The following is a 15,810-nucleotide window of genomic DNA, read 5'->3' as shown; positions in this document are numbered from 1 at the left end:
AAATATTTATTAAAAAAGAAAGAAGAGAGGCTGCTACTAATACACTCCAAATGCATTAAAAGTCCTGTGGTTTAACCCTCACATGACTGGAACATATTCCTTCCTTAAATGAATTCTTTTAACAAGCTTTATTATTGGTTTCTTTCTCTCATTTAGGTGGATATATAAAAATTACCAACAAACCCTGGCCATAATGTTTGCAGGAGAGGGAATCAACAAGGACCCTAACCTGTTGCCAAACCTTACCTTGGGATTCCATCTCTATAACACCTACCACAGTGAAGAGAAGACCTTGGATTGCTCCCTGTGGTGGCTATCTGGGCAGGGTCATCTCATCCCTAACTTCAGCTACAGGGAGCAGGACAAATCTGCAGCTGTCATCCGAGGAGCTACATCAGCTCTGCCTGTCCGGATGGGGACTCTCCTCAAGTTTTACAAATATCCACAGGTGGGTAATATTGACCCTGACAACCTCTGAAGCATCATCATATTCCTGAGAGGTAGTATGGTGCAATGCATAGAATATGGGTCTTGAATTTTTGAAAAGTTACCTCTGTGACATAGTGACTCTTTGAACTCAGTGAAGTACCCTAATCATTCAGTGCCCTAAACAATTCTCAGACACTATAAATTAGAGAGAATGTGCTAGGCTGCATTGGTAGAAGTTTTGTCTTATCTAGAAATTATTGCACTAATGATATCATTGATACAATTTTGAAAACCTATATATGGGAGATAATGGATCTGCCCTTGAGTACCACACTGCCACCCACATCCCCCCCTCCATTATCGTATTTTATACTTGTTCAATAGTTTCAGTCATGTGCAATTCTTTGTGACCTCATTTGGGATTTTCTTGGTAAAGATACTGGAATTCCTGGCCATTTTCTTCTTCAGCTTATTTTGCAAATGAGGAAACTGAAGCAAACAGGATGATGCGACTTGCCCAGGGTGACATGGCTTGTAACTGTCTGAGTTAACATTTGAACTCGGGTCTTCCTGAAGCCAGATCCAGTGCTCCATCCAATGAGTCACCCCCTTTATTATATAGCTGATATTAAATCAATGTCTCTAACTTCTGTCATATGAAGAGATAGTAGAGATTGTGCAGACCTACTTACCCATTATCCAGAGAAAGTCCTTGAGAATCAGGGATGAAACAACTTAGTCAAATCATTAATCATGATATATATCGTGTTATCACAGTATCATTAAAGAGCTGAGACTAAAACGCATATGTTTTCAGGACTACTTAATTGTGGTGCAGTATGTACTATATGACACTATCTGTATTTCATCCTCAAACTATATATTTATATATATAAAGCATATTGAGCATTAGTGTGGAAAGTACAGATTTTGAGGAGCAGTGATCAGAATACCTTTTAATTTCTGGAGAGGAAAGGAATGAGATATCTCACTCACTACAAAAGGTAGCTGGCTAATACATATTTCCACTCTTCCTCTTACTATTAAATGGCAACATGATAATAAAAATGCATGAGGTTATAGAGATGATTATTTTTCTTAAAATCAACTTTGACTTTAATTTCAAAGATCAATCTCTGTAGCATGTTCTCTAGATCACAGCGAATAGAAGAACATAATTCTCCCTTACCTCTCCAAGGAAAAATAAAGCTTTACTAGAGATAGTCTCATATATTTTCCTAAGAAAAAACTACTTAGATATAGACAGCTTTTTAAAATTTCTACACTGATTGCTTGATAGATATTAAAGACTGATGAACTGTTGATGTTAAATTTGAAATTTTTAAAACAAACTTAATAAAGGATAATGTAGGGAGCTTTCAGAACTACACAAATATCCCAATGGAGAGATACTAAAGTATTTGCAGCCATGTCCCTTGTCCATGACTCAGTCCAAAATTTCTTACTTTCCTAAAATTTATTATTATCTTCTGCAACTGTAATTAGCTACCACCAACTCTTATAGGCCTTATGGCTTTCAAAGTTATTTTGCTTTAGTTTTTTTTTAAAAGGTTTTTGCAAGGCAATGGCTTGCCCAAGGCCACACAGCTAGATAATTATTAAGTGTCTGAGGCTGGATTTGAACTCAAGTACTCCTGACCCCAGGGTCTGTGCTCTATCCATTGTACCACCTAGCCGCCCCTTATTTTTATTTTCAGTGTTGGTTTTGTTAAATTTTTCTCCTGGCTGTGTTTACTTAACTTGCTATCAGTTCCTTCAAGTCTTCCTAGGTTTCTCTGAATCCAACTTTTTTTTTATTTGCTATTGAGCAATGCTATTTCAATGCATTTATTTTCCTGCTTTTTTTTTTTTTAACATTTTGATTTATTGTTTTTACATTTTTCCTTTTTAATTTTGAGTTCCAAACACTTTTCCTCTTTTTTACCTTTTCTTACCCACCAAGAAGGCAAGCAATATGATATCAAATATGCATGAGAAGATATTGAAACATTTTTCTGTAGTATCCATGTTTTTAAAAAAAAGCGAGAAAATGAAAATGAGGCAATTTTTCTTCAGTTTTCACTCAGATTTCTCTTGATATGGGTAGATTGTACTTTTTCATATGTCCTTAGAAATTATCTTGATCAAAGTATTGATCAGAGTAGTCAAATCTTTCACAGTTGATCATCATTATGGCATTGCTGTTACTCTGTGGCTGCCATTTCTGCCCCCATTTCCCACTTCATTGAAAAGGTTCTTCATTTTATCCATTTTTTATGTTAAATAATTTTTGTTTTGTTTCTCCCTTTCACCCTCTCCCAGTGATTTTCTCATTCCTTTGATTTTTTTTAGAGATAATTCCAACATAATTGACTCAATTTGTGTTTATGTAAACTATGATTAGCTGTCCCAAACAGTGATAAAATTCTTATGAGTTTCATGTATCATCTTCTCATGTAAGGATCTAAACAGTTTAACTTGGTTGTGAATCATTCTTGGTTGATTAACTTGGTCAATTAGCCTTTCATATTTGCTTTTATATTCTTCTCTTGAGTGTTTGAATGTCAGATTCTCTATTTAGCTCTGATTTTTTTTTTGTCAGGAATGTTTGAAAAATCCTGTATTTCATTAAATGTCAACTTTCCCTTGAGGGGCTTATACTCAATTTTGCTGGGTAGGTTATTATAGGCTATAGTACTAGCTGGTTTTTTTCCCTATCACATTCATTTAATGTGGAAGTGGTTAAATCTTAGGTGATTTGATTCTGACTTTGGTTCTGTAATAATCTGATTTTTTTTTTTTTTGGTTGTTTGACATATGTTCTCTTTGACCTGAGAGATCTGGTATTTGATAATAATTTTCCTGGGGGTTTTTCAATGGAATCTTGAACTTTCAGGAGGTGATTTGTAGATTCTTTCAATTTCTATTTTACCCTTTGGATCCAAGATATCAGGTCAGTTTTCCTTGATAATTTTGTTAAATATGCTGTGACTTCTTTCTTTGGTGTGACTTTCAGGTAGTCTAATAACTTTTAAATTATCTCTCCTTGAGGTCAGTTTCATTATTTTTTACTTTATTTTATTGTTCTTTTTTCCTAATTGATATTTTATTTTTCCAATTACATGTTAAATTTTTCAACATTCATCCACATGCATATTTATAAATTACAAAATATCCTTCCACCCTCCCTTACTCTACCCTCCTTCCCTTAGCTGCAATCTAATGAACATTGTACATGTATATTTGTGTTTAGCATGTTTTCATATTAGTCATTTTCTGTATGAGAAATTAGGACTACAGGAAAAGAAAAAAAAAGCATGAGATAGTAAGAAAAAATGTGAAAATAGTGTTCATTCAGATGCTGTAGGATTTTGTTTGTTTTTTATCTTAAGCTAGATGTGGATAGCATTGTCCGTCACAGGTCTCCCAGGTTTGTCTTAGCTCTCTGAACAGCTGAAAGAAGTTGCATCCATGGAAGTTTATCAACTCACAGTGTCATTGTTAATGTGTACAATGTTCTCTTGGTTCTGCTCCCTTTTTTCTTTTTTCTTTGGCTTTTGCAAGGCAGTGGGGTTAAGTGATTTGCCCAAGATCACACAGATAAGTAATTATTAAGTGTCTAAGACTAGATTTGAATTCAGGTCCTCCCGACTCCATAACCAGTGCTCAATTTACTGCGCTACCTAGCTGCCCCAGTTCTACTCCCTTTACTCAGCATCAGTTCCCATAATTCTTTCCATGCTTCTCTAGAGTCTGACCATTCATGGCTTTTTTATTTTTAGTTTTTTTTATAAGGCAAATGGGGTTAAGTGGCTTGCCCCAGGCCACATAGCTAGTTAATTATTAAGTGTCTGAGACCGGATTTGAACCCAGGTACTCCTGACTCCAGGGCCTACTCCAGGGCAGGTGCTTTATCCACTGCGCCACCTAGCCTCCCCTATTCATGGTTTCTTAAAGAACAATAGTAATCCTTACCTTTAACCTGTGTGTATCTATCTCTGCTTCAAATGTATATCTGCTATCAGCTTCTGTTTTATAGGAGAGTTCATCCCATTCACATTTACACTTAATATTACTAAATATTTCCCTTCATATTATCTTTCCCCTACTGTACTTTTCTCTTGCCTTTCCTCTTTTTCCTCCTCACCAGTGTTTTGCTCCCTTTCACTTTAACTTTTCTTTTAAATTTTAACTTGAAGTTTATTTTTCACTTATACCTTTGCCTTTCCTTTTATCAGTCCCTTCTCTTTCTTTTCCATTTACTCTCCCTACTTCCCTGTAGGGTAGAATAGATTTTTAAATCCAATTGGAAATATATGATATTCTGTTATTGAGTAGGATTTACTCATTGTTCAACCTTGCCTTCTTTCCCTCTACTATGTCTTTGTGCCTCTTCACCCAGTATTATTTATCCACTAATGCCTATCTTCCTATTATAGTCCTTTTTTTTTTAACCCTGTCTTGTACTTACATCCCCTTTGTCAAAATATACTCCTTTTATCTGGTCTGATAGAAGTACTGTCAATCAAAGATTCATTTGATTGACTGCTTGATTGATTGATAAGCAACATTGCCTTATAGTCACTAAGTAACCTCTCTTCTCTCTCATTAGAAATATACTTCTCAAGAGTCATGAATCACATCAGATTATAGTCACTTTGTACTTACCCCCTTTTTTTTTTACTCACCCCCCTTTCAAACACTGGACACATGAGCCAAAGCATCAGGCAAAGCCAAATCATTTCATGAATCATTTGTAGCCCCCAAGCATACTTCCTCCAATTGTAGCCAAAGCTTCAAGCAAAACATATCTCCTCATGATGTTTTCATCTCTACAGTTCTTCAACCATAGCCCTACCCCACCTCCCCAACCAAAGCATGGGATACATTCTCTCTCACTACCCCTTTAGCATCTCATTCATGGTACTAAAACGTTGCTTAACTGAAGTATGGATTAATATAAAATCCCTTCCTAATAATAATAAAGAATAATAATATTTGTCCTTCCTTCTCTCTTTTTTTTTGGCAATGCAATGGGGTTAAGTGACTTGCCCAAGGTCACAAAACTAGGTAATTATTAAGTGTATGAGGCCAAATGTGAACTCAGGTCCTGACTTCAGGGCCAGTGTTCTATACATTGTGCCATCTAGCTTCTCCATGTCCTTCATTCTCAAAAAAAGACCAGGACTTCAGGGAGGTGATGCTATGACAAACACATGCATTGGATTTTAGTGATGAGGTGTTGTGCTAAGTCACTAGCCTCACTTTCTTCTCCAGGGCCATCTGAGTCTAGTGGCCAGATTTGAGACAGGATAACTGGAGATAGCCCTGGATGTGAAGCAATCATGGTTAAATGACTTGCCCAAGGTAAGTGTCTGAGGCTGGATTTGAACTCCTGTCGTCCTGACTTCAAGACAGCTCTCTCCACTGCACCATCTAACTTCCCATATTATTTCCTAATCTCTTTATATCCAACCCTTCTAAGCACCATCCCACCCTCTGCCCCTATTATACTACAAACCTCTTAAGTATCTAGTAAAGTTATTTCTGATGTAATTATGTATAGAGCCTCTAAGTACTCCTAAGTCCAAGGACACCTTGAAAGTCTCTCTTTAAGAACTTTAACTTTGATTGTAAGACATGGGAGACACTGGTACAGGACCATCCAGCATAGGGTGCTCTCATTCTGCAGAGACTGTGTTAAGCTCTATGAGCAAAGCAGAATTAAAGTGGCTCAAAGGAAACATGAGATATATAAGTTCAGAGTAAACACCCCAGGTGTTCACTTGGACCATTTGTGCCCAATCTGTGATAGAATATTCTGAGCTCATATAGGACTGATCAGTCACAAACAGATGCACTGTAATTTGTCTCTAATATAGTGATGTCATTTTTGCCTTCTTCAATAATGAAGGACAAGACCAATCATGCTTGTATCCTCTAAGAACAATCTCTTCAACTGTTTTCAACTCTTTAACTATCTGAAGAGAAATAGAATTCTCAAGAGTTACAAGTGTTATCTTCCCTTTTAGGGTTGTGTACAATTTAATGTTCTTGACTAACATTTGTTTTTTTCCCCTTTGGGTTTACCTTTTTATGCATCTCTTGGGTCTTGTATTCAAAGATCGAATTCTCTGTTCAGTTCTGGTCTTTTTATCGTGAAATTTTAGAAATAGTCTATTTCATTGCACATCTCTTTTCCCCTGACAGATGGTTAATTTTGCAGGGTAACAAATTCTTTGTTGTAATCCAAGGTCCTTTGCCTTTTGATGTGTCATATTCCAGGCTCTCTGACCTTTAAAATTGAAGCTGATAAGTCCTGTGTAATTCTGATTGCATTTCTTTGTATTTAAATTGCTTTTTTTTTTTTTGACTGCTTGCACTATTTTCTCTTTTATTTGAGAATTTGTCTATGATAGTCCTTGGAGTTTTTAATCCTGGGGTCTCTTTCTGGAGGGGTTCTGTGTATATTTTCAAGGGCTATTTTGTCTTCTTGATCTAGTATATTTGGACAGTTTTCTCTGATAATTTCTCAAAAGATATTGTCCAGGCTTTTCTTTTTGATCTAGGCTTTCTGGTATACCAATAATTCATAAATTATCTCTCCCAGATCTATTTTCCAGGTAGTTTGTTTTTCCTAAAAGATACTTTACATTTTGCTCATTTTTTTCAGTCATTTGACTTTGTTTGATGGAATCATGATGTCTCATAGATTGATTAGTTTCTTTAACTCCTCCCGAAATTCTTTTTGGACTTGTGTCCAATTACCATTTTCTGAGGTTTTACTTATAGTCTTTTTACATTGTTATCTTAATTTGGAATTTATAGTTTTCAGCTTTCTTGCCATCAAAATCACTTTTTTATGTTTGAGTATTTTTATTGTTTTCTCGCTTTTAGTCTTTTTTATTTTAAACTATATGTTAAAGTTGAGCTTTACTCATCTTGGTGTGGGAGAGACAATGTCCTAAGTTTCAGACTTTGACCAATTCTAATTCTTAGGTTTTTATTTTTTTCAGTTAACTTTTGTTTCCTTTTCTAGTTGGTTAATTTTACTTTTTGCTGAGTAGTATTCCCTTTCCAAATGGTCAATTTGAAAATTTGAATTTTAGATGAGTTGCATTCCTTTTCCATTTGGTATTTTTTGTAGAATTACATTCCTTTTACAGTTGGTTATTTTTACTTTTAAAGGACCTGATTTCTTTGGTCAGTTTTTCAATAATTTTCCTGGATAGCTCTCATTTCTTTTTTTTTTTTTTTAGGTTTTTTGCAAGGCAAATGGGGTTAAGTGGCTTGCCCAAGGCCACACAGCTAGGTAATTATTAAGATCTGAACTCAGGTACTCCTGACTCCAGGGCCAGTGCTCTATCCACTATGCCACCTAGCCACCCCTCATTTCTTTTTTTTTCCATTTTTCTTCTCTCTTCTTTGGTTTTTAAAATTCTTTTTAATGCTATGCTAAGAGGTTTGGGATTTGAGTAAAGTACATAAGACTCCTTTGAGACTTCCCATGTAGGTAGTTTGTCACTGCTTTCTTTTTCTGAGGTGGCATTTTTATCATCTCCATTTGCAAAGTAGCTTCCTCTAGTTGGCGCTCTTTTAATTTTTTTTGCTCATTTTAAGTGTTTTAGCTCTGCTCCTGTGGTATAGGGAGTATAGTCCCAAGCTTTTTGTGCTGGGACTGGGGTCTCTCCCTGGCTCATCATTGGCCAAGATGCTTCACATGCAGCTCTGGCATTTCCTATGCAGAGGTTTGCTCCCAACTCAGTCTTGTTTTTTGCTTCAGTGTTCCTAGGGTTCAGACTTTGTCTGAGGTTGAGACCTTCTAGCTGCTAGGACCTGTGCTGCTGTCTAGCCACTGGGACTTGGATGGTACTGTGTCTAAAAGCCTCCTGCTGGCTTTCCCACTCTCTTGCTTAGCTGGGCTTTACTTCCCTTTTTTCTCCTAAAGAGATAGACCTTCACTGAAGATCCTCCACAACATCTATAGTTGAAAACTTGTTTTGATCTTTCTTTTGGGGGGGGGATCTGTAGATTTAATGTCTATGTAGGGACTTTATTTAGCATTGTATAGGGAAAGGTTCCTTAAGTATGCTAGCTTCGCACTGCCATCTTGACTCCACCCTAGAAGTCCCATCTATTTTATTGTTTCTTGATGTCTCATGAAGTCATTAGCTCTCATTTGGTCAATTCTTGTTTTTTTAAGGTTTTATTTCCTTTGATATATATTCTTACTTCCAGATTCTCCCTCTCCTTCCATTACTCAACAAACTGTTCCTTTCAAGAATTTGAAAATTCCTTTGAATGTCTATCAATTTATATTTACTCCCAATCAAGATTCTAATATGTGTTATTTCCTGAAGCCCAGGACATACTCCTTTCCCTCAATGAGTTCAATTCCTGACTCAGAGTCTCTCTTTTCTACCCAACTCCTGCTTTCATAATAGGTGACTGCAACAAATTTTTGATACACTCTCAAACATTTCCACTCTCCTATTACTTCATCTCATTTCAGCTACACACATAGAGAGGGTCATGTCATTCACTTTTCCATCACTCAAAACTAATCTATTTCTATATTCATAAACTGAGAAATTCTGATGTCAGTTTATTGTGATTCTATATCACTCTGCTTTGAAACTCTAAAATTTGTTTTTCATCATTACCATAATCTAAAATTCTTCTCAGCTCCTTTCTTTCTAAGGTCATTACCTCTATATGAGGTATACTACCCTCCTTCCCCATGTTGACTTCCTTATGGATCAGTTCTTCTCTACTCTGTTCCTTTGAGTCCTTTTAACATCTTTTAACTGGTGACCATAGACACTTAGCTTTGTGATCCAGGGCAAATCAATTAACCCTGTTTGCCTCAATTTCCTCATCTGTAAAATTAGGTGGAGGAGGAAAAGACAATCCACTTCAATCTTTGCCAAGTAAACCCCAAATGTGCTCACAGAGTTGAACATGACTGATCAAAAAATACATACCTACACATATATGGTCTTTTTTATTGATCAGATATCTATTAATCCCAGTTCATTAATTTGTTCTATGTCTTTTAAAAATACTTTAATATAATTTTACTTTTTCAAATAACATGTAAAAATGACTTATTTTTGCATTTTACATTTATTTTTTAAATACATCTCTCTATATAATCAATTATATGTAACAATTTTAACATTTTTTTCAAATTTTGAGTTCCAAATTCTTTCCTTTCCTTCCTCCCCTCCCTGCCTCATTGAAAAGTCAAGCAATTTGACCTAGATTATACTTATGTAGTGCAAAACACATTTTCACAAAGTTCATGATGTGAAAGAAAACCCAGACAACTCCCCTCCCACCAAGAAAAATAGTATTCCACTCTGGAGATTGAGAACACCTTTCATTTTAATTCCCTCAGAATTGTCTTAGATCATTGTATTGATGAGAATAGCTAACTTGTTCACAGCTGATCTTCATATACTATTCCTTTTATCAGGCACAATGTTATCCTGGATCTCCTCACTTCACTTTGCAGCAGTTAATGTATATATGTATATATTTTCAAGCTTTTCTGAAATCTATCTCTTCACCATTTATTATAGCCCAATAGTATTTCATCACAATCATAACCACAGCTTCTTTATTCATTCCTAGTTAATGGACATCCTGTCAAATTCCAATTCTTTGCCATCACTAAAAAGGTTGTTATAAATAACTTTGTACCCATAAATACTTTTCCTTTTTTTTTAAAAAAAAATCTCTTGGGGCAGCTAAGTATCGCAGTGGATAAAGCACCGGCCCTGGAGTCAGGAGTATCAGGGTTCAAATCCGGTCTCAGACACTTAATAATTACCTAGCTGTGTGGCCTTGGGCAAGCCACTTAACCCCATTTGCCTTGTGGAAAAAAAATCTCTTAAAGATACAGACTAGTAATGATATTGCTTGATCAAAGGGTATGGATAGTTTTATAGCCCTTCAGGCATACTTCCAAATTGTTTTCTGTTTTAATTGTCTCATAGCTCCTCCAACTTTTGTCATGTTCCTTTTCCTGTCATATTAGCCAGTCTGATAGGAGTGGGATGGTAGTTCTGAGTTTTTATTTTTAATTTGCATTTCTTTTATCAGTAGTGATTTAGAGCACTTTTTCATGACTAAAGATAGAATTGATTGCTTTTTTTCTGAAAACTGTTTATATCATTTGACTATTTATTAAATGAGAGAACAAGGTACATCAGTGAAATTTAATGATGTCATCATTTCCCCCCTCAAGGGTTAGGATCTCAAATTCATTTAGGGAACAGTAACTCACTTATGTTCTAAAGTTGTTTCCTGCTGAAAAACATAGAGCTGTCTTTGCCTAGCATGTCTTATTTGAAGTGCATTCAGGCTGACTGAGGCAGAATACAAGGGATGTTGGCTTCCAGGATTGGGTAGAGATTGATATCCAGCTGGCATCACTAGTTAGGGGTGCAGTGCTTCCAACCTGGAGGAAACCAATCTTACAAGATTAAGCAATCAAGATTCAAAAATAAGCAAGAGAAGAATAGTTAGGAGTGGGAAAAAGTATAAGAGTCTCTGAGGAGAAAAAGACAGGAACAACACCCAGAGGAAGATTTTGGGAAAACTCTTTCACCCAGGCAGCTTTTTTGATGATATACTCAATTCAATGTTAACTCTATTGGGTGAGGAGGTGTTGGTAAGTACTCAAACACCTCTGTTGGAGACCAAGAGATAATCTAGGATTATCCTATTCTCCAGGACCATATTGTTTAAAGATTTCAGGGATTCTTGTGGGTTAGAGAAAGCATGTACAGTTTTGTTAGCTATGTGGTTAATGATTGCAATAAGATTAGAAAGAAGAGTTCCTGGTTCATATGCTCAAACCAAGGCAGAAGGTATTCTACTCCCTTCTTCAGATACCAGAGGGCACTTTCCCAGCAACCTCATTTCTGTCTTCTCAAGCAGAAATTTGAGGTAACATTGTAAAATGAAAGAGGGTCAATCACATAGTCAAAGGCACAAATATCTGAAGGTTTAAAGGGAGACAAGCACTCTGGTAAAAATAATGGATCCAGGGGCTTCCAGTTTGTAGCATTTCTCTTGATGTCCCCCTCTTCATGAAGAATAGGAAAGGACATTCCACAGAGGCACAAATGATTCCATAAGTCTGACTAGACCTCAGCTTTCCAGGGGTCAGAGAGATTGCAGGGCAAGATATCTAAGTAAGCTGTAAGAAATCAACAAGGAGATTCTCAGAGGGTACTAAAGAGGCATTAGACTGCAGGGAACCATTATAACTTCTCAGGGGATCTTGTCAGAAGAAATCAATAAAGAATCCAAAAGTTCTTTCATAACTACATTTTGGGTCCCTCGGTGCAGGTGGTCTTTTTAACCTTTAAAGTATCAAAAGCTTTTACCGATCAGGACCTCAATCTAGTAAAAGAGAGGTACATTAGGCATCCAGATTCAACAAAACCCAGCTATGCCCAAAAAGGTATGCAGTGTTTTTAGTGACTGGGGTAAGAATGAACAGGGTTGCTTTCTTTTTCTCTGAAATCAGTGAACAGGAGGTGGGAGTGAGTTCATGACCCAAATATTTCATAGATTGACAGGCTATTTGGACTTGTATAACCTAGTGACTAAGAAATTAAGGGTCTAGGTAACAGCCTTCAGGCAAATCTCCCATGTTGGGCTGCAGATCAACATGTCATCCACATACTGAATTAAGCTGCTGTTAATTAGATTTAAATACTTCATATCTTTTCCCAAGGCCTAGCCATACAGATGAGGACTTCTAAAACCATGAAATAACATCATTGTCCAGGTTAACTATTTTAGATTTGATTTTTCTGGAGCTGTCTATCCAAATGCAAAAATAAATTGAGAGTCCTTATGTAGGGGAATGCAAAAGAAAGCATCTTTAAGGTGGAAAACCATTTTCTATACCCTAGAATTTGAGAAAGGATTGTAAAGGAATTTGAAGTGATGGGGTCCATTGGGACAATATCCTCATTAACCACCCTTAGATCTTGCACAATGCTGAATGTGTCATTCAACTTTTTAACTGAGAGAATAGGTGAATTACATGCAGATTTACATGGGACTAGCAGTCCATGCTTAAAACCTTTGTCAATCAGAGGCAGCAGCCCTCAGGTTAGAGATAATGTTGTTGCCAGTGAGGGACGGTATTAGAAATCCCTAAGGCAAACAGAAACTGGGGCAGCATAGGTAACATGCCCAGGAATTCCCTGAATCCATACATTAGATTCAAGCAAGTCCCCTTCTTCTAAGGAAATATGAGATGTTCTAGTAAGTAGAGAAAATAGAGGTATAGGAGGCTTAGGAAGAGAAAATTGAGTATACAGTTTTACCATTAGATCCCTCCTCAGGAAGGGACAGGACAAAAAGGAGGAATAAGAAGAGCATGTTCAAACAAGTTCTCAAACTGATAGGGTAGAGAATATGTCTCTTGTCAAAGTCCATAACCTCATGGTTGGTTGGTTCTTGTCCTTCGATATTGAAGACCACAATGACATCTAAATTTATACATTTCATGTTTCTTTTGAGTTGCTTCAATTCTGCTTTGCTTGTGCACAGCACCCAATGTTATGAGGGTATGCCATGCTGAGCAGTCCTGTGCCAGTGTCTCCTGTCCTTTATAATTAAGTCCAAAGTTCTTAAGGAGAGAGACCTCCAAGGTGCTTGCCTTGTCTGAGTTCTTATAGTTAAAGGGTTTTATTTGAGCCAAATGGAACAGAATATGTGACTTTAGGGTCAATAAGAAAATTAATTTGCTTACCTTTCACATTTATATTTACCCTGGATTTGGCCATAGTGATTGAAATGAAGGGAACCAGGTTGAATCTGAGGACTCACTGATCCTTGTCCTAAGGAAATTGGAAGGCAGGGCACCAGAAGGACCATCATGTCTACCCTGGGGGCAAACCTGCTCTCTGTCCATTTGCATATCAGGCATGGCCTCAGAGGTTCCCTTCTGGGAAGATTACTGGAAGAAAACTCATGGGATCTCTCCTGTTGAAGAATGGGCATGGCCTCATCCACCCTTTTCCAAGAGGATTCCTGAAAGGGCACTCATGTCATGTGATCAATAATTACAAGCATTGCATTGGAAATATGTATTCCCCTGGTTGGGAACCTTACCCAAAGAATCAGTCAGAGTGGCTAGAATCTGGGCAGTTTGTCCTGGCAGTTGCCAGGAGCCGAATCTTCTAGAGGATTTTTCTTCTGCCACAGCTAGAGCTCTATTATTAAAAACTCCAAAAGTTATTTCTAACAGCTGAGCTACTCATGTCTGGAGTTCCAAATCTAATTCCTTAAGCTTCTGCTGGATGTCTAGGATGGACTGGCTAATAAAATTCATGCCAAAGATGGCAGTTCCTTCAATAGAAGAAGGGTCTAGGTGGGTTTATTTCTTCAAAGCTTCCATGAGTCTATTCTGAAAAAGGGCAGGATTCTTCTTGAGAACTTGTGTGATCTCTTTAAGCTTCTCATAATTCACCTTCTTTTTAATATCCTATCATATGCCTTCTGACAGGCAGGTTATCCTATGGTCCCTTCTCTCCCTATCCCCTTTATCCTGATAATTCTATCATAATTCAACTGTGGGTCACCTGCCCCAGGGGGGTAACTAACTTATGATTGAGTCAAATTATCCCCAGGCTTCTGGACCTAATTCCAGATTATCCGTTTCTCTTCATCTGTTGGCTGGTTGGTTCTTATTTTTTATTATTGAAGAAGAAAAAAATGACATCACTGTATTAGAGACAAAATTATAGTGTGTCAGACTATGATTGATCAGACCAATATGAGCTCAAAATGTTCTACCACAAGTCAGGCTGGGATAGTTACTTCTAACTTATATATCTCTCACTTGCTTTGAGTTGTATCGATTATACCTCGCTCATAGAGCACAGTGTCCTTTCTGATGAGGGCAAGCCATGTTTGGTGGTTTTATGCCAGTGTCTCCCATGGTGCATAATCAATTCTAAAATTCTTAAGAGAAAACTTCAGGGTATCCTGGTATCACTTCTTTTAACCCCCCCTTGTGAGTGCTTGCCCTATGTGAGTTCAGCAAAAAATAGTCTTTTTGGCAAGCACATAATTGACATTCTGATAATATGACCAGCCGATTGTAGGTACTCTTTCTATAGTAATGTTTGATACTTGGCAGTTTAGCTGCAGAAAGGACTTCAGTGTTTGATATCTTCTCCTGCCAGGTGATCTTCAGAATCTTCCTAAGACAGTTTAATTGGAAGCAATTCAGTTTCCTGGCATGGCACTGGTAGAATGTCCAGGTTTCACAGCCATACAGCAATGAGGTCAGCACAACAGCCCTGTAGACCTTCAATTTGATACACAGTCTTCTCTCCCACACTTTGTTTTGGAGCTTCCTACATACTGACTTAGCTCAAGCAATGCATGTATCAACCTCATTGTCAATGTGTACCTCCCTGGAAAGTATACTGCCAAGGTAAGTGAACTTATCCCCAGTATTCAAAGCTTCTCCATTTGCTATAATCAAAGGTGGTGCATATGTGTTTTCTTGTTGTTGTTAGGCCAAAATTAGCATAAGCAGCAGAAAATTCATACTTTGTTGCATCTCAGCTTCAGAGGCTACATTGAGTGCACAGTCATCTGCAAAAAAGGAGATCATGCACGAATATTTCCTCAAATTTGGTTTGGTCTATAACTTTTTCAAATTGAAGTATTTACCATCAGTGCAGTAGCTGACCTTGATGCTGTGCTTGTTTAGGTGAAGGTGTTTGATGATATGGTTGAGAACATCATGCTAAAAAGCATGGGAGCAAGGACTTTACCTAGTTTCACTGTTCTCTCTCAGAGAGGTACTGTAATCTCTTTACATTAATTTCTTCTTGTAGTCATTTTACCATGGGGCTGCCACTTCAGTAGAATATGAACATTTAGCTAGGAAAGTATGAGTCTGTGCAGCACTCTGTTGACTGGGAAATCTCAAGAGCATCATCCACTATCCAGAACTCAGTCAATCACGCCATCATGAAATTGATATAAAATACTAATGAACTTCTCCAGGCAACCAAATTTTGATATAATTCTCCATAAGCCTTCATGACTGACAGTACCAAAGGCCTTGGTCAGATCTCCAGACATTGTGTACATGTCTCTGTTCAGCTCCTGGCATTCTTCTTCCTGGAGGTGTCAGGCAGCAAACATTTTGACTGTTCCTCTTCCCTTTCTGAAGCCACAATATCTTCCAGGTGAAGGATCAGCCTATTGAGAAAGACACTGCCAAGTATCTTACCAGAAATGACTGAAAAAGAAACACCCCCCTGATTGTCACAGGATAATCTATTCCCTTTACCTTTATAGAAAAGGATGATGGAGGCATCCTTGAATTCT

At 37.2% G+C, this 15,810-nt stretch overlaps 1 protein-coding gene across 2 annotated transcripts in view; it reads left to right on the top strand.

The window, feature by feature from the left end:
- Positions 1-15,810, top strand: part of LOC141497142 (uncharacterized) — a 50,904-nt gene that overhangs the window by 12,777 nt on the left and 22,317 nt on the right. For both annotated transcript variants that reach the window (XM_074199785.1, XM_074199786.1), the window contains exon 2: positions 157-448. In XM_074199785.1, coding sequence (XP_074055886.1) covers positions 194-448 — 255 coding nt within the window. In that variant the 5' untranslated portion in view covers positions 157-193. The remainder of the gene's footprint in view (positions 1-156; positions 449-15,810) is intronic.

Source organism: Macrotis lagotis, chromosome X, assembly GCF_037893015.1.
Source record: "Macrotis lagotis isolate mMagLag1 chromosome X, bilby.v1.9.chrom.fasta, whole genome shotgun sequence".
In the NCBI taxonomy this organism is placed as follows: Eukaryota; Metazoa; Chordata; class Mammalia; order Peramelemorphia; family Peramelidae; genus Macrotis; species Macrotis lagotis.
The sequence above is the reverse complement of the archived record's forward strand: the minus strand, read 5'-3'. Positions and strand labels throughout refer to the sequence as shown.